The sequence below is a fragment of the Ammodytes marinus genome (assembly GCF_949987685.1).
Source record: "Ammodytes marinus genome assembly, chromosome: 18".
NCBI classification, from domain to species: domain Eukaryota; kingdom Metazoa; phylum Chordata; class Actinopteri; order Uranoscopiformes; family Ammodytidae; genus Ammodytes; species Ammodytes marinus.
The window spans coordinates 13,233,471-13,256,798 of record NC_137222.1 but is presented as its reverse complement, the minus strand read 5'-3'; the positions used below and the strand labels follow the sequence as shown (position 1 = coordinate 13,256,798).

The window sequence follows — 23,328 nt, the reverse complement described above, 5'->3', positions numbered from 1 at the left end:
TTTCAGTTGCTGTTTGTGTTAGGGGGTTACTCTCTTAAGTCTCCTCTTTGGCAGGTAAAATGCATGCTCTATAGGTAAAATGCATGCTCCATAGGGTTTAAGTCTGGAGATTGACTTGGCCAGCCTAAAAACTTCCACTTCTTGCCCCTGATTAACTTTCACTTGTTGTGTTTTGGGTCATTATCTAGCTGAATGGTGGAGGATCTTCCAGTCAGTTTGGTTGAATCTTTCCTTAAATTGGCAGACAAAATGTTTCTGTAAACTTCCGAGTTAATTTTGCTGTTGCCATCACGTGTTACATAAACATTGAAGATTAATGAGCCCGTCCCAGAAGAAGCCATGCAAGCCCAAGCTATGACATTGCCTCCACCGTGATTCACAGATGAGCTTGTATGTTTGGGATCATGAGCAGATCCTTTCTTTCTCCAAACTTTAGCCTTTCCATCACTTTGGTAAAGGTTCATCTTGACAACAACACTGTAACACATGATGGCAGCAGCAAAATGAACTCAGAAGTTTACAGAAACAGTTTGTCTGCAAATCGTTGTACATCGATCTAATATCGTATTGGGCTGAAAACCAGCGATGTACAACCCTAATGAGGAGCGCTGTGGTAAACTGCCAAAATCCTTTTTTTTGTTTTCTCCTCCTCAGCCCAAACCAACACTTGCCTCGAGTGACATCAATTGAGGGATCTACGAGTTTGCACAGCTCCCTCTGGAGCCACTTGAGGATTTTTACAACTCCTTTTTCACCTAAGCAGTAAACACTAGTACACCCCCAGAACTGTGAAAAGTTCCCTTACAGTCATACACAATTTCAGAGAGAAGAGGCCCATATCTACCTGGAGCATCCTAATCTCCTCCTGTGCCTCCTGGTACAGCACTTCCATCCGTGCGGTCCTATGTTCTTCCTCCTTCACACTCCCTCTTTCCTCCTGTACCTTCCTCAGGGCCTCCTCCAGCTGTCTGATTCGCTGAGCCGCTTTCTCCTGCTCAGATCCCGATAGGACGAGTTGTGCCTTCAGCTGTTTCACTTCATGTTCGAGTGTGGATGCCATACCTCTCTGGACCTCCTGTTTTTCACTCAGCTCACCTCCCCCTCTTCCCATCTGCGCCGCTCTCATCTCCTCCACCTCCTCCACAGCCTGGTGGTATCTCTCCTGCGTGTCCGTCAGCTTGGCCTGAAGCTCTGCCAGACTCTCCATCAACTCCTCTTCCCTGCCTTTCTCCCTTACGCTTTCATATTCCTCTCTTTCTCTGTCTCGCTCGGGTTTCAGCTGTGCCTGAAGCGAGCGATTCTCCTTCCTGGTTTCCAGCAGTTTCATTTGAACGCTGTCTAAAGCCTGTCTCAACAGTGTGATTTCCTCTTTGCTCCCTCCTTCGCTCTCTTCTTCCTCCCGTCCGTCCGAAGCCATGGGTGAATTGAACTCGTCCTGAGTGGAGTGGAAGGAGGAGTTGGAGGCCATGCTGTTTGGACGACTGGTATCCTTCAGGTCCTCGCCTCCTTGGATGGATGGATGTTTCTGTGAGGTAAGGGTACAGGTAGAAGAGTAAAGAGGTAAAAGAGTTAAAAGGTGGAGTCAGCTACTCTGGAGAACGCATTGAATATCTCCTCAGAATCTGCTAATCTTTGTGCACTCAGCACTGAAAAATAAATCTGGTGTTAATGCCCAGGGAACCAGCTCTCTGGTGGTGGGAATCCAAATACTGGTTTCCTGACTTGGCTGTGGTACATCAAAGTGATTCTATTTTTAATTTTAAGGTTTTAGAGCATAACATTATTCAGTAGCTATTTGTATTTTTCAAGCAAAAATGTTATATATAATATTTATCTTTTTATTTTATTTTTATTTACTTTTTATTGTGTTTTGTGTCTTGTTTTAAGTGTGAAATTTTGTTTTTTAATGTGAAACTTTTATGTTTTTATGCTGCCTTCTTGGCCAGGACTCTCTTGAAAAAGAGATTTTGAATCTCAATGAGTATATTCCTGGAAAAATAAAGGTTAATAAAAAAATTAAAATAAATATCTTTGGATTTTAGAAAGTCTAACGATCTTATAAATAAAAGGAATTACATTTTTTTCCTTAAATGTTTATTTTGCATATTTTCTAAATTTCAAGTCAAGTTTGATATTGTTATTTTGTAACAGGTATATTCATTGTAAATTGCTGTTAAAATAAAACAACATTTGAAAAACATTTCCTGTAGTTCTTAGCCTATCTAATGAAGAATGTGCAGCTGTTAGCTTAAATAACTAAATAAATACAGGGTACTGCCCTCACTTTGATTAAGTCCTTTTATAGTGTAACTTGTGAGCATGAATGAATGGGTTACATACCTTGAGTTCGTTTGCTAGTTGCTGGTTATCCAAAGTCAGAGCATTAATCTTGGCTTGCAGAGCAGAAACCAGAGCTGCAGACGCTGTAACACTGTGCACGACCTGTCATCACATACACACACACACATACATGCAGAGGCACACAGACACATAAAAGCAATGTTAAGGACCACTACCTACTGAAAAACACAACAAGTTGTGGCACGTCTGAGGCCTAGGTTAGACCTCCTTCAAGAATGCCCAGTGTAAAAGAATTCAGCAGTCTGTTGTCGGAGAATTTTTTTAAACTTAAAAAAGCAAGACCTTTTGTAAGTTCAATATTATTCAAAAGTCAAAAAAGCAACCATGTGAAGATGTTTTGCTATATGTAGCCCAACGTTTTTTTAAATTATCTTCATCAAAATAGGAAAAAGCTTAAGTTCGATTGGGTGGAAGATTTATTGTAAACATGTTTATAGACCAATAATTAGACTCAATGCATGTAGGCTACATTGGGATTTAGTGCTCTACTTTTCAAAGTAATAGTCTGACCACCTTATTAACTTAAACCACGTCTTCTGTTCTATTCACCACATCTGTTTTCAGATCTGCTCATTCGTAATATAGATACACCCACAATAGAGCTGCTTAGCCGTTATTCACCCTAGTATCCAGCTCAGGAAAAGTCACCGTCTGCTTCAAGTCTTCGATCGTCTCCAGCAACATGTTTCTCTCTTCATGGAGCTTCTCCACCTCCGCTCTCAGTGTTGTTCCTCTCACCTCATCCTCCTTTGAAAGGAGAAAGGGGAGGAGTGGAGGGAGAGAGGAGTGGGAGGGCAGATGAGCAAATTATGAATGAGGAGGAAAATGAGTAAACGGTGAGAAAAGGAAGAGAAAGGAAAAGAAAAAAAAAAATTGGACAAGCAAGGGAAATAGAAGAAGGTTGAATAATTGATACCCTCCCTCTGGGGTTAAAATGTAACAGTCTTACCAGGGACCTGTTGTACTATTAGAGCTTCCAAATACCATTAAATAAGGATGACTAATGTTTGATTATCACAGTGAAGCAATATGTGCTATAGAAAATTAAATGGAAAAATCAATCAAAATTTCTAAGCAAGAACTGTAACTTTTTCTGGAAAAAGATGAGGAAATGGCTTCTGCAGTCTTCATCTTACGCTGCTTTTCACCTAGGTTTCTACTATTTTTTTCTTCTGATTCTCGTTTTAACTTTATGTTAAGGTTAAGCCTACATACTTTTGTGTAATAATTAATTGTGTATTTACACCTTTTTTTCATGTATGTAGTTTCTGTCGATCCAGTGGGTCTCCTTATTCCTATTGTCTACCACTGTTACATGGTCAAAAGATATTTAGCGCCAGTTTGGGGGCTTATTGAATATTTCTTGTAAAGACATGTATAACTATATTTATTAAACTATTTATTTCCTGTTGATAGTTTTGAAGATGTTAAGCTCTTTTGAAATATATCAGTTTGTGTATTAAAGTTTGGCATTCTTATTCTACTTGTTAATCAATGTACTTATTATGTTAAGTAAACTGTTTTCATATTACCTTGTAGTGGAATCTTTTAGGGGTGTCACTTTTGTTGGATACGGGGGTCCCAGCGGAGGTAACGACTGAAGGAGAAGAGGGCCCAGAGCTCTGAAGAAAGATGAAGTCATTTAGTGTTACTTTGATTAGTTTATGGATTTGCTTTCCTCATGAAGCCCTTTATGAGCATTTGTTCTTGAGCTGCTTTAAAAACACTTTGTTAGAAGCAATGATGAGTGCATTGTGTTTATAAGGTCTTGGTACAGGAACGCCAGGAACAACAATTCAGCATGTAAGTGTTTTAGTATGACAATTAAGTAACAATTAGTTAAAACTGCACTAGATGTTTGTACAATGCATTGTTTATATCGTAAACTGTGGAAAACAAAAATACAAATGAGTACATAAATGAACATAACAATATGAGTGGTATACTCTAATTAAATAAACTGATGAAAGGACTGACAGAGAGAACAAAAATATAGCATAATATTGAAACATACAATAGACCGGACTCATGCAGGTCTGACTATTTGTTTTTTGGAATACAATGTAGACATGCATTAATATAAAGAGTGGCATACTGATACAAGCAGACAGACACACGGAGACACATGCATTTACCTGCAGCGGGCTAATGGGAGGCGGAGGTGCTTTTCGTTTTTTGGGAGTTGTGATCCGTTCATCACTTAGCTTAGCTACTTGATCATGCTGAAGAGCCAGCAGAAGAGACGGAGCAGATAGGCAAACGTAAAGAGAGAAAAAGAAAGGTGGAGTTCAGTGCTGGTTAGTAAGAGGAGAGCTGATCAATGAGTGCTACAGTAGGTCTTGAGTTTTGTTTTCCAAAAATAGCAATTCAAAAAAATTAGATGTTGACATTAAATGTGATATCAAACTGCTGTCCATGAAGTGTGGCTACATAAATTGAATCATTATTTTTCAATCTTGCTCTCTATGAATCAAACTGTAGTATTAAAAACAAATGACTCTTACACTGTCATTAATAGTTGATTGTTGTAAGTTAATGTTTTTTAGTAGCTTTCTAAAGTATGAAAGAACAAGACTAGTGTCTTACCTGAGGACTTCTATGAGACTTTGTATCTGTCAAAGGAGACAGGAATAACATCAGAAATGGATACACGAGAAAGAAAGACGTTTTACTGATCATAACAGCTATGTCTTTATTATTATTATGTTGTATTAAATACATGTAACATCTCATTTAGAGATAAATGCTTACACCAAGTGTAAAAAGAAAAAAAATGCAGAACTGATGGAAGAACTCCACCAGATGGCAGTGTTGACTATGTTGAAACCAAAGCAGTAGGAATAGTATAGTGGTGTGTGTATGTCTGTATTTATTATGATCTTTAACAGTAACATCATGTCGACTCAACTTGCATTTCAGGGCAAAAACCATTAAATATTATATATAGATCATATATTGCTTATGGTAAGGACTTAACCAATAGGCAATAACTAATCCTTTGCAAAAAAATGCAAATCAATTCAACATCCTGTAGTATCAAAATAACTTCTTGTGTACATAGACCAGTCATAGGGTCATAAAAAAGTTGTCCATATAAAATAACATATCTGCTACTTTAATGCTCACAGTGTTCGTGACACGATCGTTCTTTCTTTCTGCGTGTGTCTTGTCATAACTCTTACCTGTGACCTGCTGTCTGTTCAGAGCAGCAGTTAGGGCGGTTTTGACCTCAGGGTTGCCCGACAGCGTGGCATAGTGTACAACATCATGGCCTTGTGCATCTACAGCTGACGGATCTGCTCCTCGCTGAACCAACAATTCAATCACAGACACTGCGTTGGACTCACTGGCGAGCATAAGGGCTGTCCTGCAACACAGAAAAGTACAAGTATTGACCACAAATGCAGCATTTCCACCCATCATTCAAAAATAGCAGTGTCTAATAATCAGTCGTCTTTACCGTTACACCTGTCATTTCAGAATTTTCCACATGTATCTGAACTGTGTTTGTACCTGCCACTGTTGTCGGAAGAGTTGACCTCAGCACCGCAGTCCAGCAAAGTGCTGCATACCTCAGCATGAGCGTGTTTGGCTGACAACAGCAAGGGGGTGAGCCCGTCCTTTGGGACAAAGGCAAATGATTAACACTAGATACGAATTTAATTAGGTGTAGTGAAAGGAAGACAAACCAACATAACACAGATTTATATAAAGACACACAGGCACACACACAACACCACATAACTTATTTTGTGTGACATCAGGACGTGGGCCTTGACATGAACTATGGTAACTGTCTGTGTGCTGAGAGAATTCTCAGATCCATGTGAAAAAGGATGACTCCCAAATGAATTTCCAAGCAGATAAACAAAATTGCTCCGTATTCTAGAGTGGCATAGAATTTGGGAAACATCCCCAAAATTATATATTTACAGTTCTAAATGAATGGTATGGCCCAGCAGAAATGATTGCCCTGTGGCTAGGCAAGTTGGGCGGTATTTCATGAAATGTAGATCGCTCATAATTCACCAGGGTAGACAGATCCTAACCCCAAGCATAACATAGAACCTAACTTTAACCATCTATGACCTAAATCTAATCTAAAAATGTGACAAAACAAAGACAGCAGATAATATTAAACAGTGTGAATACATTTCCACGGATCATTTATGTTGTTTAAAGTTAAACTGAGTGAAAAGAAAATCTGAAGTCACTGAAGTCACATCCAATTGGAAAAAAGCAAAAGAATGTCAATAGGCGATAGAGTGTGTCAGCAGAGCTTTGTGTTTTATATTACAAGGTTGCTGCTTCCACACACCACAGAGGACCAAACTATGTTGTGGGTTCCTCTGAGCTCTGTTAAAGACTTCAGCAGCCCTGATTCTGCTCTGCTCAGTCTGTGTAACCGTTTCTATTATGGAATCCAAAAAATAGAAAACATTTTTTCCTCTCAGGCTCATAAATTCACTGTCCGTCTGTGTGGACGAATGCGAGAGGAGAGCACAGGTGTATAAATGCTTGTTTGTCCCCACTTATTTGAGCTATGTTAGGGGAACTTGATGCCATCTTGACAGCTTCAAGACAGAATACCAAATTTGGGCAACAAGGTGAGGCACTGGCAGATAAATAGCGCTGCAACCGTCACAGTGAAGTGTGACTTCTTGGGAGGTGTGTCAATCAAAGTAAATACACACACGAGACTTGGCCCTGGTTAGGCTTAATACACTCCTAATGGACCATAATTATCAAGATTGACAGGCAAACATAGTGGGGTTGAAATAGGCTTTAAAACTGACCTGAAACTTTATAAACAAGACCAGCATTACATTTTAAGAAAGAAGCTGTTATTTTGTATCCTGCATCTAGTAACATTTATAAAAGACATACATAAAAAAGCCTCTAGAGTTGAGTTTGTGATGGGCCTTTTTTACTGTGGTGGTGTTTTTGTTGGAGTGCAGTGGTAATGTGGGTCAACTGTCCATGTTTTGTTGTAAGTTGTAAGTCACAGGCTATTTTAGGGAGAGCATTTCTTTATGCCACTTTAATAATGAAAAACCAAAGAAGTGGTCATTATAAAGTGTGCTAGCTCCATCACTTAATGTGCTGCTGCTGAATGAAAAAAAACAGTGATTCCCATGCATTTTAGAAGGCAACACTGTAAAATGAGGCACTGACTAATTGTGATCTCATCATGTGTTTCATACGTCCATGAGTTGAACACTATTAAAACAAAGAGTAATCAGATTGTTTCAGCTAAATCTTTTTTTTTAGCCTTGAGGAGGTAAGACTACCCAAAAAAAATATATACTGTATATTCCTTTCCAACTGAAAACATAAAGCTTTTACACTACATAGTACCACGTTCTCTGAGCAGAATTTAAGTTTACATTTACTTGATTTCTATAAACATTCTTTGTCTGACATATGTAAGACCTGGCAGATGTTCCTACATTTATTTCTATATATTGCGGTGTTTATTTTAGACAAATATAGGCCTACATCAGGTATAGATATTTCTTACAGCCATAACGTACGCTTGAGGCAAACAAGCTGGCATGCTCTACTCTAGCACAGAAAGAGCAATGTGTTCCAGATGAATCTGTGCTTCTCAATCCAATACATATCCACTAACAGCAGACAAGAGCGGCTTACATCGCACACACACACACACACACACACACACACACACACACACACACACACACGATTATGCCTAGAAAGGAAAACAGCACTACAGCATTGTCTCCGGTTAAAAATAACACTAGGTCATCTCACATGTATAAAACCTAAATTGTGCGAGTGTGTAAAACATATAAATCCAAAAAAAATTCTTCACACATTTTGAGTGAAATGTGTAATTTGCCCAAGCTGGTTTCAGTTTCTTAAAAGCACAGACAAGGCATCATGTATCTTAACAAACCTTCCAGTAATTAAAAAGAATTTAAGTATATTTTTCAGAACTGTTTTACTACTTCACCTAAGCTTTACAATCGTAAGAGCCTGTGGTGTAATGTGGTAGCATGAACCAGTTTAAAAAAAAAAGCCACAACATACAACTTGTCACAGGCTTTAACAAGCATGAGGCAACAAAGCATTTTAATTAGCAATAACATAACATCTTTACATGTATTCTAAGAGACCACAGTGTGTATGCGTGAGTGAGAGCGTGTGTTTATCTCCAACAGGCCATCTGCGGCATGACAATAAAAAGGAAAATAATGGGCAACACATTCTCTTCTCCATTTCTTTTCTCTCACTTACTCTCCATTTCTTTTACACACACGAAATATCATGCTCACACACACCCCGGCAGGGTAAAAAACAACAGGCATGGAGCGTCTCTGCAATGGAGACCACATGTCTGCGGCATAAGCGCAGAGTTCCCACAGTACACTGACCTTATACCTAAAACAATGTACAATATAAATGAATCTTTGAAGGGAGAAGGACAAATGAGAAGAACTGTCACTTCATTAAGAACTTTTACAACTTTAAGAGACAACTGCAGTGCATCTACCTCTGCTCTTACTTAAAAAGCTGTCAGGGAAATATTTTAGACAATCCAAAATGTTGAAACAGAGTTTAACTTTCCTTGAGCGAGTAGAAAGTGATATGAATGAGACTAAATAGAGCATTTATGTGGTCTGTATTCTATTTCCGAGCCCCTTACTATTCTGCCAGGAAAAATATGTCTGGGGGGGAGGGGGAAGTAATATTGGAAGTACATACTGCATCCTTCAGGTTGATTGGACTTTTGACTTCACACAGCAGTTGGACGGTCTGGATGTACCCACTGGCAGCTGAGGATAAAATAAAACAACAGTCAGACCAGGGATAATAGCACACAGGTGTGCAGAGATGGCAGTGTGGTCTAGATCGGTTGAATTTACAACAGACCAAATGAATTAACGGTAAGATAAGTTAAACATGATTAGACTGTCTACTTTCCTTTTCATCAAAAACCCTTAACAAAAAAACATAGAATAACATTGAGAAAAACTTAAAATAAAAGAGAATGAAAAGAGATCTGTAAATTCAATGTATGCAGCCATTGAAAAACATTTTCAGACACGTAAAGTCCGAAAGATGAAGTCTGTGAGAATCCAATCATCAATCAGTGTATAGTTTAGTTTGACTGAGAATCTGCAAAAAATATTTCTGGATACTGGCTGAAATTTCATTTAATCACTTAATTCCAAATAAGAATAGGTAATTTCATCCAAATTAAAGTAGATCTTGAACTTTATCTCACAAGATATATTCCCACGTCCTTGTCTGAGCACTTATCTTCAATAAAAGCACTTCAAAGGAAAACATCTCACGACACTGCCACACTTACCAGCATGATGCAGAGCAGCTTTTCCTGAGCCGTCTATAGCATCGATAGGACATTTACTCTGGAGGTGAAAAAAACATATTAGGTGTGCAAATCAATGTTACAGAATAATTATAAATGATTATGAAAGGAAAGTTCCACAGTTAAATATATATGGAACTGCTCTGGTTGCATTAAGTCTCCACTCATCATCAACCTGCTGTGTCAATATATTGGTGAATTTGCATATTTATTGTTTTTTAGTTTTCTGGTGGCAGTTTGCAACTAACAAAATGACATCAATAAACGTGTATTATCAGGCACACTTTCATGCAATTCAATTCAAATTCAAAGAATTGTATTCTTCTGTTAGGAACTTCATATGTGGAGGAGCAGCAGGGTGTGTCCATACCCAACAGTACATACAATGACTAGGGATGTTAAGGCCACAGTCATTGTCACAGGTGGGGTTACTCTTTTTAGGCACAGGGCATATGATAGAAGATTTCCAGACAGAGGGGATAGAGTGTTCAGCCAGTGAGCAGTTAAAGAGAGACATTCATGTCTAGTAAAGCCACACAGGTTTGTTAGCATGTTACAGTAAAAAGCAGTTTGAATAACACATGTAGAAAGGTATTTAGAGATTTAAATTTGTGCTGTGTGTACAAGTGGATTTTCATGGATTTTTAACCAGTTGCTGCGATGATGCAGACTGTCATGGGACAGTTAGATCAGCAGATGAGAGCAGTAAGAGAGTGTGTGAGTGTGTGTGTGTGTTTCTGCTCCTGCTGATCGAAGGACACATACACACACAATCAGCTGACTGAAGAAATGAAGCAGTAAAGCTGTCTTTAGACATCTTCACAACATAGTGATACTAGATACTCTGCCATTAAAACATTCCTAATTCCATATTTCTTGTTCTTATTGTTAAACACAACTTTTTGAAACATGACACTGAAAAAAATAATATTGCACAGCAATTATATTACATCAAATAACATGTAGAATGTCTCCACCCTGGGTCTGCGACGATTTTTAGAGATCCGCATTTTTTACTCATGAAATCCACTTTTCCAACCTTACCTGAATGAGCTTTTTGCAGCACTCGATGTGATTGTTTTTGGCAGCCAGGTGTAAGGGATTGGAACCTGAAAATAAGTCCTCAGTTTAGATCTTCATAAAGCCAAAGAACTGAGTGACACATTGAATAAAATGAGTAAGATAGCAACCATAAGAAAACATGTGAGAGACGAGGTTAAGTGGTACTTGTAAGTATCCAAAGATTTAGAATATTCTAAATAATCTTGACCTCAAATGTAAAGTGCCAAACCCAGATAATTCTCCAGATTTCCCCAAATCAAACAAGTAAAACTACATTAAACATTTCTATTTACAGTTATTTGGAAGAAGTCATACATTTATGCAGATAGACAGACGTTTATAATAATGTTCCATACGTTTTATCATCACCCTATAAAACTAAAGCACGATACCTGTAGCATCAGTGATTGACAGATCAGCTCCATGGGACAGGATGACAGATAGGCAGTCTGTCTGACCGCGAGCAGCTGCCGCGTGAAGACTATACACAAACCCAAAGCAAAGAAGAAGGGAACACAATAACAGTCAATAGTTATACGAGCCAAGCACTGTACACAGACATTTTAACAATATTATTTGGAAGTTTAGTTTTTTATTTCCGGACGAAAAATTGTGAACCCAGTGGTTCCCTCATGCTACACTATTGGGTATAAGTAAAGTCCTTCCTATGGTAATCAGGTTGTCATATTTGTTTTATCAATCACAGGTCAGCCATCCTATCAAATCAAGGTTCCTTTTGATCAAAAAGGCGTAAACGTACATAAAGGCCTTTAGGGAAGTATACGATTTCTGGCCAAGTGTTAGAGGATAATATCAATCTTAGCATTAACAGTGGAAATAGGAGTGAAGCAGCCAGCCAGGCCCTTTCCAAAGCTAAAAAAATCCACCTGCCAAAACAAGTTGCATCTATTTTTTTTCAAACTTAACAGCACATAACCCAATGTAAAACAGAACTTTACATTGTTGTACTTCATTTGTCTGTTTGTGTGTTGCAGGCAATCAATACGACCTCCAGCTCAGCGAGCAGAGTGAAAAAAAACCCACTGCACACGCCCAGGCTTACCTATAGTGTGTTCGTCGGTCACACAATCACACACTCTTACACGCTCACACACACACATACAACTATGCCCACATGCCTTTCAATCAGGTTTTATCACCATAGAGATATTGTAGACTCCTCCTTTGTGCGTCCTGAAAAGATCTGAGTGTCAAAATCCCAAACCACCACATTCATCGTGATTTACAAAGGCTGCGAGTACGCATCTGTATGTGTGCTTCTGTGTTCTGCTCACAGAGAAAAAGGTCAAGGATGTGAACTAATGGTGGGACAAAAAAGCCACTGTGTGTGTGTGTGTGTGTGTGTGTGTGTGTGTGTGTTTGTTTCAGCATGTGCGAATCTGCGCACTTCTTTCTGCAGTGCATTTTTCCCTGTGTTTTGATGGTCCTGTCTCTGTGTGAGCTGCTTAACACATTGAGGTCAGTGGGTGTTGTGTTTCAGAAAAAGAAAGGAGGTCAAATATTAACACAGACTGTGTGTTATCAACAATCTCAACCCGGTGAGCCGACAAGCTCCACTGCCTCTGTAGAAATGAACAGGTTCTCATAACCCTTGAGCTCAGGGAGACTGAGTGAATAGTTGCAAATGTCAATCTTTCAGGGACGACAGAAAGCCACTGTATTTTTAGTTTAAACGTTCATTTTTAACATTGTGCTCTGCAGTGTGAAAGTATTTCCTTTAGGAGAGGAAAGTGCACTTATGCTGTAGGGATACATATGTAAACCAGTTTGTAAACGCTGCCACACTAAGAAATACAGAGATTGTTTTGTGGAGCTGATAGGCTTTATCAACCTTGTGTCAACTCGTATGCCGATGGCTTGAATGTAACCGACATTCATTTACTGTATATGAAAAAGTTACGCACTATAGCTTTAAATGGTATACACCCACTTTTATTTTACCACAATCAAACTATTCCAAATCACCTCAAGTGTAAGCTGAGTTTCCAGATAGTGCCTAACTAGCTGAACTATTTACTTATCAGGCAGCCAACAGGAGTTTTGCTCATTGTATTATACACTGGTTTGCAGCCTTGCTATTGTTGTAGATCTGAATCTGTGAATCTTTTTTTTTGATTGAGGCTGCGTCTACCTGCTCATAAAATACACATCCTACAGGAGCCTCAGCAGACTATTGTCTCATTGTTTGCAAATGAATTACTACGCATGAAGGAATGAGGGTTCATGCACTGGAAGATATCAAGATGCACTAAAACATGAAAATATTACATTTTGTTGATCCTACATCTGTATCCAATGTCTATTTTTTCCTGTATTATTTTGTAGATAATGTAGAATAGTAAGAATGCTCACGCTGATTTGCCCTCGTTGTCCTGCTTCACAGCACTGGCACCTTTCTTGGCAAGAAGCGATGACACCTTCTCCACCTCGCCGTGCTCCACCGCAGCAAGCAGGCGCTCGTCGTTTTTGTTCCACTCATTGACCTGTGAGGAGTGATTTGTAAAAGAAATGCATGTCAATTGCAATCAATGGGGAAGGTTGAAACTCAAGCAACAGGACACTGCAATGCAAGTCTTATCTCGTTAAGATATTCATCAGTGACCTGTGTTTTCACAGTTTTAATTCTTAGAATGTACTTCATCATTAATTATGTAAACATTTCTCACAACGTCATTACCTATGGTCATTACCCATTGTCAGACACATTAGCCAATCTTACTGAGCAGCCAAGTTGGCTGTGATGCCCTTAACGTGAGTAATGTTTTTCAGAGGGAGAGAATGTTTTTTTGGCTTGTCTTGGGCCCACACAAAACGTTTGTGTCCATATGTGTGCGCGCCGCGCACACACACACACACACACACACACACACGGCCCCACATTTGTATCATTGACAGGCTGCAGATAAAGGGAAGTCAGCTATTAGGAAACATCAAGCATGATCTCATACAGAGCGTCTTGCTACTCTGCAGTCTGGGGGCACAAAATAAAGCATAGAAACTAAGCTTAAGTCCACTTTACTGTTTATCCTAGGCCAATTACAAAACCCTAAAACACACCAATAATATGCATTATATAAAAAGGATGAGGGACTCACAAACTTGAAATTAGTTGAAGGAAAAGTGTTGTATTAGAGACAGAATACATAAGAAATGTGTTGAAATAAACTGTAGTTTTTCTAAACCTGATAGCGGAATAGGGAGGAGAACTGAACCCGTGCACCCCAAACATGTTGGCAGCACAAGTTTAATGGTCAGCTCTCCCTGCAGCCAACTGTGCATATTGGGATGCATCACAGTATTATATGTGACCTGATGGCCTAGTGACCTAAACATGATAAGGGGGTGAACTCTCTGACTCCAGAAATACTTGCTGTGGCATACTGTATCCTATTTTGAGATAGGAATAAGCCAAGCCAACATGTTGATACATGGTGTATGTGGCAAACACCCAGATGCAAACACAGCAATAGATTTCTGCACAGCTGGTGGAAAAACGCAGGGCTATTAGGTTCCCTTCTGACATGGAAAAAACTAGGGTGACCACTGACTGCAGTCAAAGCCACAGAGTCATCAATGTGGATCGTTGAGGAAATGAAAAATACTTAATTATAGGTGTTTTGAAAACTGAAAAGAACAAACATTCTAGGAAGAATGTTGTAAAGTTTCTCACACACACACACACACACACACACACACACACACACACACACACACACACACACACACACACACACACACACACACACACACACACACACACACACACACACACACACACACACACACACACACACACACACACACACACACACACACACACACACACACACACACACACACACACACACACACACACACACACACACACACACACACACACACACGATACAGGCTTCAAAGCACTGAAACAAGAGGTGAGTTACTATTTAGGAAGCGGTGTAAGACGAGTGAGGCCTCTGACGGACTAGAAATAACAGATTGGATATAAAGACTCCCAGCTGAGCACTGGCAGAGACATGTGAGAAAGATATGTCTACCAGGTGTCCTACCAAGTCTGTCAAGAACCAGAATCCAGACCCGGGTAGCTTACTATTTCGTCCTCATACAATTATCGGGGGAAATCCAGTGCTCTAAATCATTACACTTCTGTGTGGTTATAGGGGGGTAAATGAAAATAGAAACAGAGAATGTGCGTCTGACCGTCACTATGATTGGTGTACGGTGAAACATGACACAGCAGGAGATAGCCGAAGCTATAGAAGGACATATCCCACACAGTGTAATGGTTAGGATTCCTTGTTTTCACAGAAGTGGGCTGGATTTGCCTCCCAGTGGGCTGGTGGGGGAAAAAAGACTCATGAGTTGTCATGTGTTGTTTAACCAGTGTGCAGGGCACCGAAGCAATCAAACACAAAAAATTGGTACACTTAAAAGACGTTATAGGAAGAAAAATACAAATAACCGACGCAATTAGAAATATGTACGCTCATATGAATGTACCCTGTATTTCTGTTGCCCAAGTTTTACTTAAATCTTCAAAGAGAATCTAAGGGAGCTGGAAATCGGTTTGTTCGGTTTGTTTATATTACTCAACACAGTGCCCAGAACTCTACTTATCATGTTTTGTGGACATCAGGAAGGGTGGACCGGACCTTGGTGCTGTAATTGAGTGCATTTGTGATCCTGAAATAGCAGGGAATTACAGGAGTAGCAATATCTTGCAGATGGTGAGGTGTCACTTAATGTGACTTGATTTGGGGTACTACAGTTAAATTTAAGTCTAACTTGTTTAGTTCGCAGCGGAATAATTCAGTAATTATCAGATCTCAAAAAGATAACATCCTAAAAAACTTGAAGCCTGCCAACTGAGCTACTAAAATACTGGTGCCATGCCTTGATGACATTTAAGTATGCTGGGAAAATGTCTAACGGAGAGAAGACACAGGTTTTTATTTGCACCGTGCAAATTAAACTACCAAAGTTTATCTGAAAGACATCCACGTAAGATGTGCAGAAAAAAACTGAATTATACTACAGTATATACAGTATATTATAAAACATGGTCAACCACACAAACTTGTAAAGCCTAAGAAGGCTGTAGAAGTAGAAACTTGGCCAGTAGAAAGTTAGAGTGTGGTTATGGAGGGAAACAACAATAAAACAAGGTATATATTATGCAGCATTTTAAAACTAAGTTTATTAAATCTAATTACTATATATTGTATTAGTTAATATCTTTGTTCTATCATTTAGAACACTACAGTCACAGCAGACAACCATTTTCTCTGTATATTCGCTTCAGTTCAGATTTGTTCATGCTGTCGTGGGTTGTCAGTTGCTTTAAAAACAAGAAACTGCAGAACATCTAGGGCAAAGAAAAGGGTAGGACGGCCCACTCGCCTAAAGCTTCCCTCTAAAAAAATACTCTTCAAAAGCTTTTAACCAAAGTTTTACCTCATCTGAACCTCCACTATATTAGAGTCAACCCTTGTCTAGCACTTCGCTATCAAACAGAAATACGCACTGTTGGGTGTTTATAACGATGGCATTTATTATTAACCAAAGGGAATTTATATGACAAAGAAAGTTTGTGTATGTTTCACACTGTGTCTGTGTCCTCACAAGTGCATGTTTTCATGATTAATTAGTTTCATATTGAGCTGGACTTCCTCTTCGTGCAATGAAGCATGACCATGGCCACGCTCCACTGCAGCAAGAATCAAAAGACAGAAATATATATATAGGGCATGCCAATAGAAATGATTTCATGCCTGTTATTTTAGTTGATACATTTTTTGGAATATAAAACCCATTCAAATCTTGTAAAAAAAAATGAAACTTCATCATACCTAAAGATATTTAAATGAATATAACGTAAGACAGGGTAAAGCAGTGAAAACTCACATTAGACCACCTGGAAGCTTCAAATGTTTTGCAGTTTTGATTAAAAATATACTTCAATTACTAAATGAGTTGCAAGAACATTTTCTGTCAATTGACTGCTAAAATTCAGGGTGGACTTATTCAGTCAAAGCAAATGGTTTGTGGGTTGCGCTTATCTTTAATGCTATTTTACTGTTAAAAGCAACATCTCTGACTCTGACAAGTATACAGTTAACATTTGCAGTGAATGCTCCTATCATGGTCTCATTAACAAGCACTGCATGTGGGAGAAAAACTGGAATGGATGTTGAACCCTTACCAACACAAATGCCCCCTACCAGCAGTAATAGGAAAAATTACAGGGGGAAAACACTGATGTACTGTATAGCCTGATTCCGCTTAATGGCCTCTGTGATTTTAATAGGCTCAACAAAAAAAACTAAGGACCGTCACGACAGAGCAGCATGACACCGATAGCATTAGACTACATTGTAATGGACAGGTTTAAGTAGAGCGGAATGCAGTGCTCCACATTCGGCCCCATACACAAATAGTGTCATTGCAGGGAGGCCGATTAAATAATCATGTGCTTGCAGAGATGGTGCAAGATCAGTGCTGGTCTCGGCACCAACAGAAAGGGATTGAAAAGTGTACTTCATTTGTAAACTGTGAAGCGCTAACACGCAGGAAGATTTTGCCTGTTCTGAGAGAGAGCAAAAGGTGTGCCATACCCTCACTGTGCATCAATGGGTACATATCTTTATGTCCTTAAAGTAAATGACTATTTTTGGTGCTACCTTGTATGAATATGTGCACTCTACAAGTGATTGAATCAGGTATATGCAATATATAATGGAAATTGTTTTGTAAACGTTATATATTGAACCTTTAATAAAATGTTTACTATCATATTATAAGTGCCAAAACACCTATAATATCAGGCAAGCCCAAGCCACTGTAATCAGAACTACTGCTTAACTCTTTATTAGAGCTGAAGCAATTAGTCAAATTAAAATCTTCAGTAATCATTCAATGGTCAAGAAAAAACGACAAACATAACCTAGTTCTAGCTTTTTAGTTGCTTAAAGAAAAAAAAATGCTTACTCCTGATGTATATAATCTGGGTAGATGAGATAAGAGCACAACTGTGGATAATATCGGCGACGGCTTGTATTGAATACTGTGTAGACTTAGCCTACATTGGCTTGCAAATGACAGCATGGGTTTAGCCCACATTGGCTTGCACCACCAATAAGTCACAGGTCACTAATCCATAGATTTGAAACCAGTGAGACCGTTGTAGTTCTGTGTGTCCCACCAGGAAGCAAAAAGGATCTCACACTTCCTCCCTTGGTGTTTCCTCGACTGCCCCCATCCTCTTTGCCTCGCTCTGTCCGCCTGCCTCTCTTTCACATTCTCCCTCTCTTTCTGTTACTTGTGCTGCGATACGTGTGTTTACAGTGGGATCAGGGTGTGGACGGTAGTGTTGTTTCCCTCATGTCTTAAGCCTGACACTCATTAGGTTAGCTGATAACTTTAAGTGTTTCCTGTTTGTCCAGGCCTGAGGCTGGCCGCAAGGACAAGGACAAGAGAACGATTAGCAAGAGTTAAGGAAAAGATAAAGTAATTAATGATTTGGCAGACACCTGGTATGAGCCATAACAAACAGATATCCAACCGCTACAAATCTGAATTTTTACAACTTATTTATGTTCTGTGGGTTGCTTCACCTCCCTCATTCCTTGTGCTTCCTCCTTTGGTGTTTGATCAATCTTTGTTAAAACAAATAATGGAATTGCAACTTCAAACATCCAGTCATGGCTTATTACATTTTAGAATAAATTGCAAAAAAAACAGTTGCTCATCGAGTATGTGGGACTGTTTGCTCAATGCTCAGAGTGTTTTCTCTACTTATCTGAACTTCCTCAGTTTTCTGAAGGAAAAACAAACCAAGATCGGGAAACAGTAATTCCGACATCACAGTCTGTATATTTGTAGAGTTGAGCCACTAAAGAGCAGGTGAAGTTTAGCTGAAAAACATTTACTTTTGAAAACCTTTATTCCCAATATTCCTAAAATAACATTTGTGCTGGTCCGCAGATAAAAAGTTGTTTGCTCTTCTTAGACTTTTTAGGTAGTCTCATTTGACTATGTTATGTTGTGTTTTAAATCACTTTAAAAAGAAAACAAAATAAGGGGGTGGCCTGTTTATTTCAATGCAGAAACGTATTAAGAAGCAAGTTTAGCTTGGCCAGATAAGCAAAGAGCCCATAAGGCCTTTTGGCTCGGTCAATTAATTGCATTTGTGAACTTTATGAACTCTGGTGACACTGAAAAAAAAAAAACATGTACCGGTAAAAGGAAAGTGCTTTCCCAAGAAATAGAAAAAAAATAGAATAAAATGTGGAAGGCAAAAAACAGGCTTTTCTTATCCACAGCTAATTTCATACAAATCCCTGAATTACTTTGCCAGATGCTTGTGATGGATTTGTTTTAGGAAAATTTGACCTGACGATGGCACCACAATCATTATTAATAAAACACTAGGGATGAAAAGTATCCCTGGCCAATTTCATGTGGATCTGGCCAGTCATTGTCAGGAAATCTTAAAGGTCACATATTATGCTAAATGCACTTTTTAAATGTGTTCTAACATATCCATGGGTCCACGGTGTGCCTAGAGACTGCCAAAATATAAAAAAAAATAACAATCTCTCCTTTTCTCACTCTCCCCCTTTCTGAAACCCCCACCCCTCCCCCCCCCCAATATACTCCAGTCAGAATTATCCTCGTTTCTGACCTCAAAAACTGGAAAGCCAGAAGCTTCCACTGTGCAGCCCACACCCCTATTTCTTATTGGTCCACGGCCCTGACAGACAGAGGGCGAGGCGTATCTGGCTTCGCTTCCGGACAGGCGGCGGGGGGAGCTCAAAGATTGTATATTTACGAGGGGAGCTGCAGCTCTTTTTAAAAAATAGGCCATTGTGAGATTAGCTGAACATCAGCATAGTACAATAAATTATCTGAAAGTTTTTTTCAGCAAACAATTAAAGAAAAACGTATTAGGGGCCACTAAGACCATATAATATGGTGTATAATAGTACCGAAAAGTGTATACTATGGGAGCTTTAACTGAAGAGTTGGACAAACAGACTGACCAACCAGCTCCTGCTGTTAGTCAGGAAAGAGAAACAAGAAAACGTTGACATAAAGAGAGAACAGAAGGGAAATAGACAGGAAAAAACAGACAGAGTAGACGGAAGAAGCAGTAGAATGTATAAGGAAGTATCATTTTTAAATGTAATGCATGGGAGATACAGTATAACTGACTTAATAAAGGGCTAAAACAAAAAGGAAATAAAATAGATAAGTCAGGTCATAGGATTATTAGGATGAAAATGAGGAAAAAACTGAGGCAGAAAAATGTAAAGTATTTTCTTCCTCACAGGTTCTCAGATAAGTGAACATAACACAAACGCACACAAAAACCATCCACTGTCGCAATTCACACACACAACAGTCTTTTGGGTAAATGAGATTTAAGTCGTCTATGGATTACATGCAGAGATGATAGGTGAAAATAAATAAATGCAGAAGAAAAAGTAGGTTAGATGGGAGGGAGAAAAAAAACACAAAAAACAGACTCCAGAGGGGGAAAAAATCTTCATACAAGTAACCAGAATTGTCTTTGTTTGAGGAGATGGTTGAGAGACAGAGGAGGGTAGTGCAGACAGGACGCAACGGAGAGAATGGAAAAGTGAACAATGTGCAGAACAACAAAAGGAAAAGAAAGAGTGAAGGGGAGAGAGGGAGACATTGATACATCTACAGTATCGCTGCCCCTTTGATCAGTAGTGGCTGTTAACTTCCAACTTGTTATCTACAACAAAGCAGATGCTCATGTGTCCTCAAACAATACTTCCTTTCTCCTGGAACACAGCTGAAACCGCTTACAACCCTGCATAGTACAAACACACATTGACACCAGCATGCACACGCGCACACACACACACACACACACACACACACACACACACACACACACACAAATTAGTTTACTAGACTCTCAAACTCAAACCCAGAGTTAAGAGAGTTTGTAGACAGAAATGTTAAACAAAGACCAGATGGTTGTTCTCATGATGAAAGATGCCGCCATGTATTTCACAATAGTGCCCAATCTGGACCGCACGTTTAGATTCGGAAAGAAGTTTACATCATGAGAACATTTTCCTCATTTGGCAGCTTTGTGCTAGATTAACTGCAACATGTTTTACTCTCAAAACTAGTAAACATAGACACTATCAATATATCATCCAATGAACATCAGCCAATGGTGTAAAAACCATTGATCTTGTCTATTTTGACTAAAAATTGTTGATCACTCTGCAAGCAGACCCGGGTTGATCTCCAGTAGTGAAAATACAATTGATTCCAAATACGCACTAAGTTCATGTTTCACAATATTTAACTATTTTAAAGAATAAGCACTTCAAGATTGGCATGTCCTAAAGGCATTAACAGAGAGGAAAAGAAGAAAAAAAATGTCCTCACGTCATCCATTAGCCCCCCATGCCCTCTCTTCCCTTCACTTTAGTATGGGAGCTTGAAAAAATAACATTAGTTGACATTTCCCTTTGACCTTACCAATTACCTCCTATTTTACTGCTGTTCTTCATGCTCTTCTCATAAACAACTTGTGTACTGACAGGAATACCATGAGGTCAGGCCACCATGACTGCAAGAACAGGACACCATTGTACATATGTTCTCTTTCAAAGATGCTGGGACAAGCATCAGTTATATAAAACTACAGCCAAGTTGAAATGTGATTTCAGGGAATGTGACAGCATACAGTACTGGGTTTTTCTGCCGCTTTGTTAGAAGATGCCAAACCAAAAAAGGCCTACTACATGTCCATAATGATCTTACTGCGGGGACTTTTCATTTCAATGAATGTACTTTAAAAGTTCAAGGATTGATGCTGAAGTCCAGCCAGCGTAGGACATTTATGGGTGCAAGACCTCCAGTAAAAAATAGCCATCGTGCAACACTTCCTCCCGACACAAATAGCCTTTCCTGCCTTATAAATAAACACCACTGGACTTGGAAGGCAACCAAACTCATTAAACTCGAGGGCTGCTTATAAAGTCAGTGGAGTAGGGCAAATATATAATGTATCAGTCAGTATAAGGGTAGCTCTTATACGGTTTTTACACATAGATGCACAAAGACGTCTAACAGTCAGTGTACAAAGAGTCAACGTAGGGTCAAATAAGAGAAATAAAACAAGTTACAAAGTCGCATTGATCATTTTGTTGAGCAGACAAATCTGTAACAGGAAACAGCATTTGGCTCCTCTACTTCAAAGTTGTTGTAATCACTTTAACGATAGACAATAGAAGAACTACAAACACATCTTACAAACATTTGCAGAACGAGTTCTCGGAAGTACACTGCAAATCAAGCTCTGCAATGCAATGCCAAAACGTCTCTTGCGAAAGGAAAGTTCTCATCGTTTTTTCAGGTGAACCGAGTCTAACCCTCCCTCCATCCATCTCCAAGCATGAATATTGTTCCAGTTGTTCAGCGCAGGCCAAACTAAACAACCCTGCTGAACAGAACTCGGGGCGGAGAGCTTGACTGCCCTTCTCACCTAAATAGGGTTTCTCTCTCCTGCTCAGTCTTCTCCATCAGCCCAAATGTCTCATTTTAATTTTAACTGCTTTTTCCTTCTTCATAATTCCTTCATCTTTTTCTTTTTTCCATAAAACTATTTACCTTTTTTCTGCAAGCTTTCAAACTAACTCCCTCATCATCCACATTATCTGCTCCTGTCTACCTCTCTAGTGTATAACCCACACTACGAGTGATTTAGTGTCTCACACGATTACTTCATCTACATGTAGTCAAACCATGTCAACAGACATTACAGTGTAATGAGTCATGCCACACTGTCTGGATGTGCGGCCATAGTTTTCTAAAGAACTTCAAACTCACATTGATAAATAAACTTACACTAACAAAGTGTCATAAACACAACCGTACATAAAGAGAGCAGACAAGCACATTGCCTCATCCCTAATGTCTTCACACCAGACAACCAGAAAGCCATGCACAAACACACACCCACAAATTAATGAGCATGCACAGACAAGAGGATCACACATGCCTGCTTTCACCATAGTCATGCCGAAATGTACTTGCTGCTAAGCAGGCTTCTTGGCAGTATGTCTGTAGTTCATGTACGCAGGCGATAAAGGAATAAGGAGATCCCATGGGCAGTTCTTACTTTAATTAGATCCATGTTTAAACAGGCTCTCAGCCATTTTCCAGTTAAACCAGTTAAAGTATGAATTCTGTAAACAACCTTTCAGAAGTGCTTACAGTCAAAATTAAGGGTCAATCTTTAGGACAGCGAGTACAGTGGCTAGTGCAATCGATAGCTGACTAATTATGGCTACAACAGGTGGACTGGTGATCTGCAAGCTACACCAGCAAGACAGTAAGCAAGACCAGTGCAAATGCACAGAGAATACTATTCATTGCGGGACTACCTAGTTTCACGGAGGTGAGACAAAAATAACATTGGGTTAGATGGCACTTACATTTTACTTACACCTTTAGTCAAGATTGACATACTGTAC

At 39.2% G+C, this 23,328-nt stretch overlaps 1 protein-coding gene across 2 annotated transcripts in view; it reads right to left on the bottom strand.

Moving 5' to 3' along the window:
- rai14 (retinoic acid induced 14) overlaps window positions 1-23,328 on the bottom strand; it is a 44,709-nt gene that overhangs the window by 5,565 nt on the left and 15,816 nt on the right. The window contains exons 3-15 of one of the 2 annotated variants that reach the window (XM_080046382.1): window positions 13,154-13,284; window positions 11,173-11,261; window positions 10,763-10,827; window positions 9,701-9,758; window positions 9,091-9,161; window positions 5,875-5,981; window positions 5,544-5,728; window positions 4,948-4,973; window positions 4,497-4,583; window positions 3,894-3,983; window positions 2,983-3,108; window positions 2,341-2,442; window positions 845-1,525 (exon numbers count right to left, since the gene is read on the bottom strand). In XM_080046382.1, the coding sequence (XP_079902508.1) occupies window positions 845-1,525; window positions 2,341-2,442; window positions 2,983-3,108; window positions 3,894-3,983; window positions 4,497-4,583; window positions 4,948-4,973; window positions 5,544-5,728; window positions 5,875-5,981; window positions 9,091-9,161; window positions 9,701-9,758; window positions 10,763-10,827; window positions 11,173-11,261; window positions 13,154-13,284 (1,818 nt within the window). The remainder of the gene's footprint in view (window positions 1-844; window positions 1,526-2,340; window positions 2,443-2,982; window positions 3,109-3,893; window positions 3,984-4,496; window positions 4,584-4,947; window positions 4,974-5,543; window positions 5,729-5,874; window positions 5,982-9,090; window positions 9,162-9,700; window positions 9,759-10,762; window positions 10,828-11,172; window positions 11,262-13,153; window positions 13,285-23,328) is intronic. The other variant, XM_080046383.1, reaches the window with a different exon arrangement.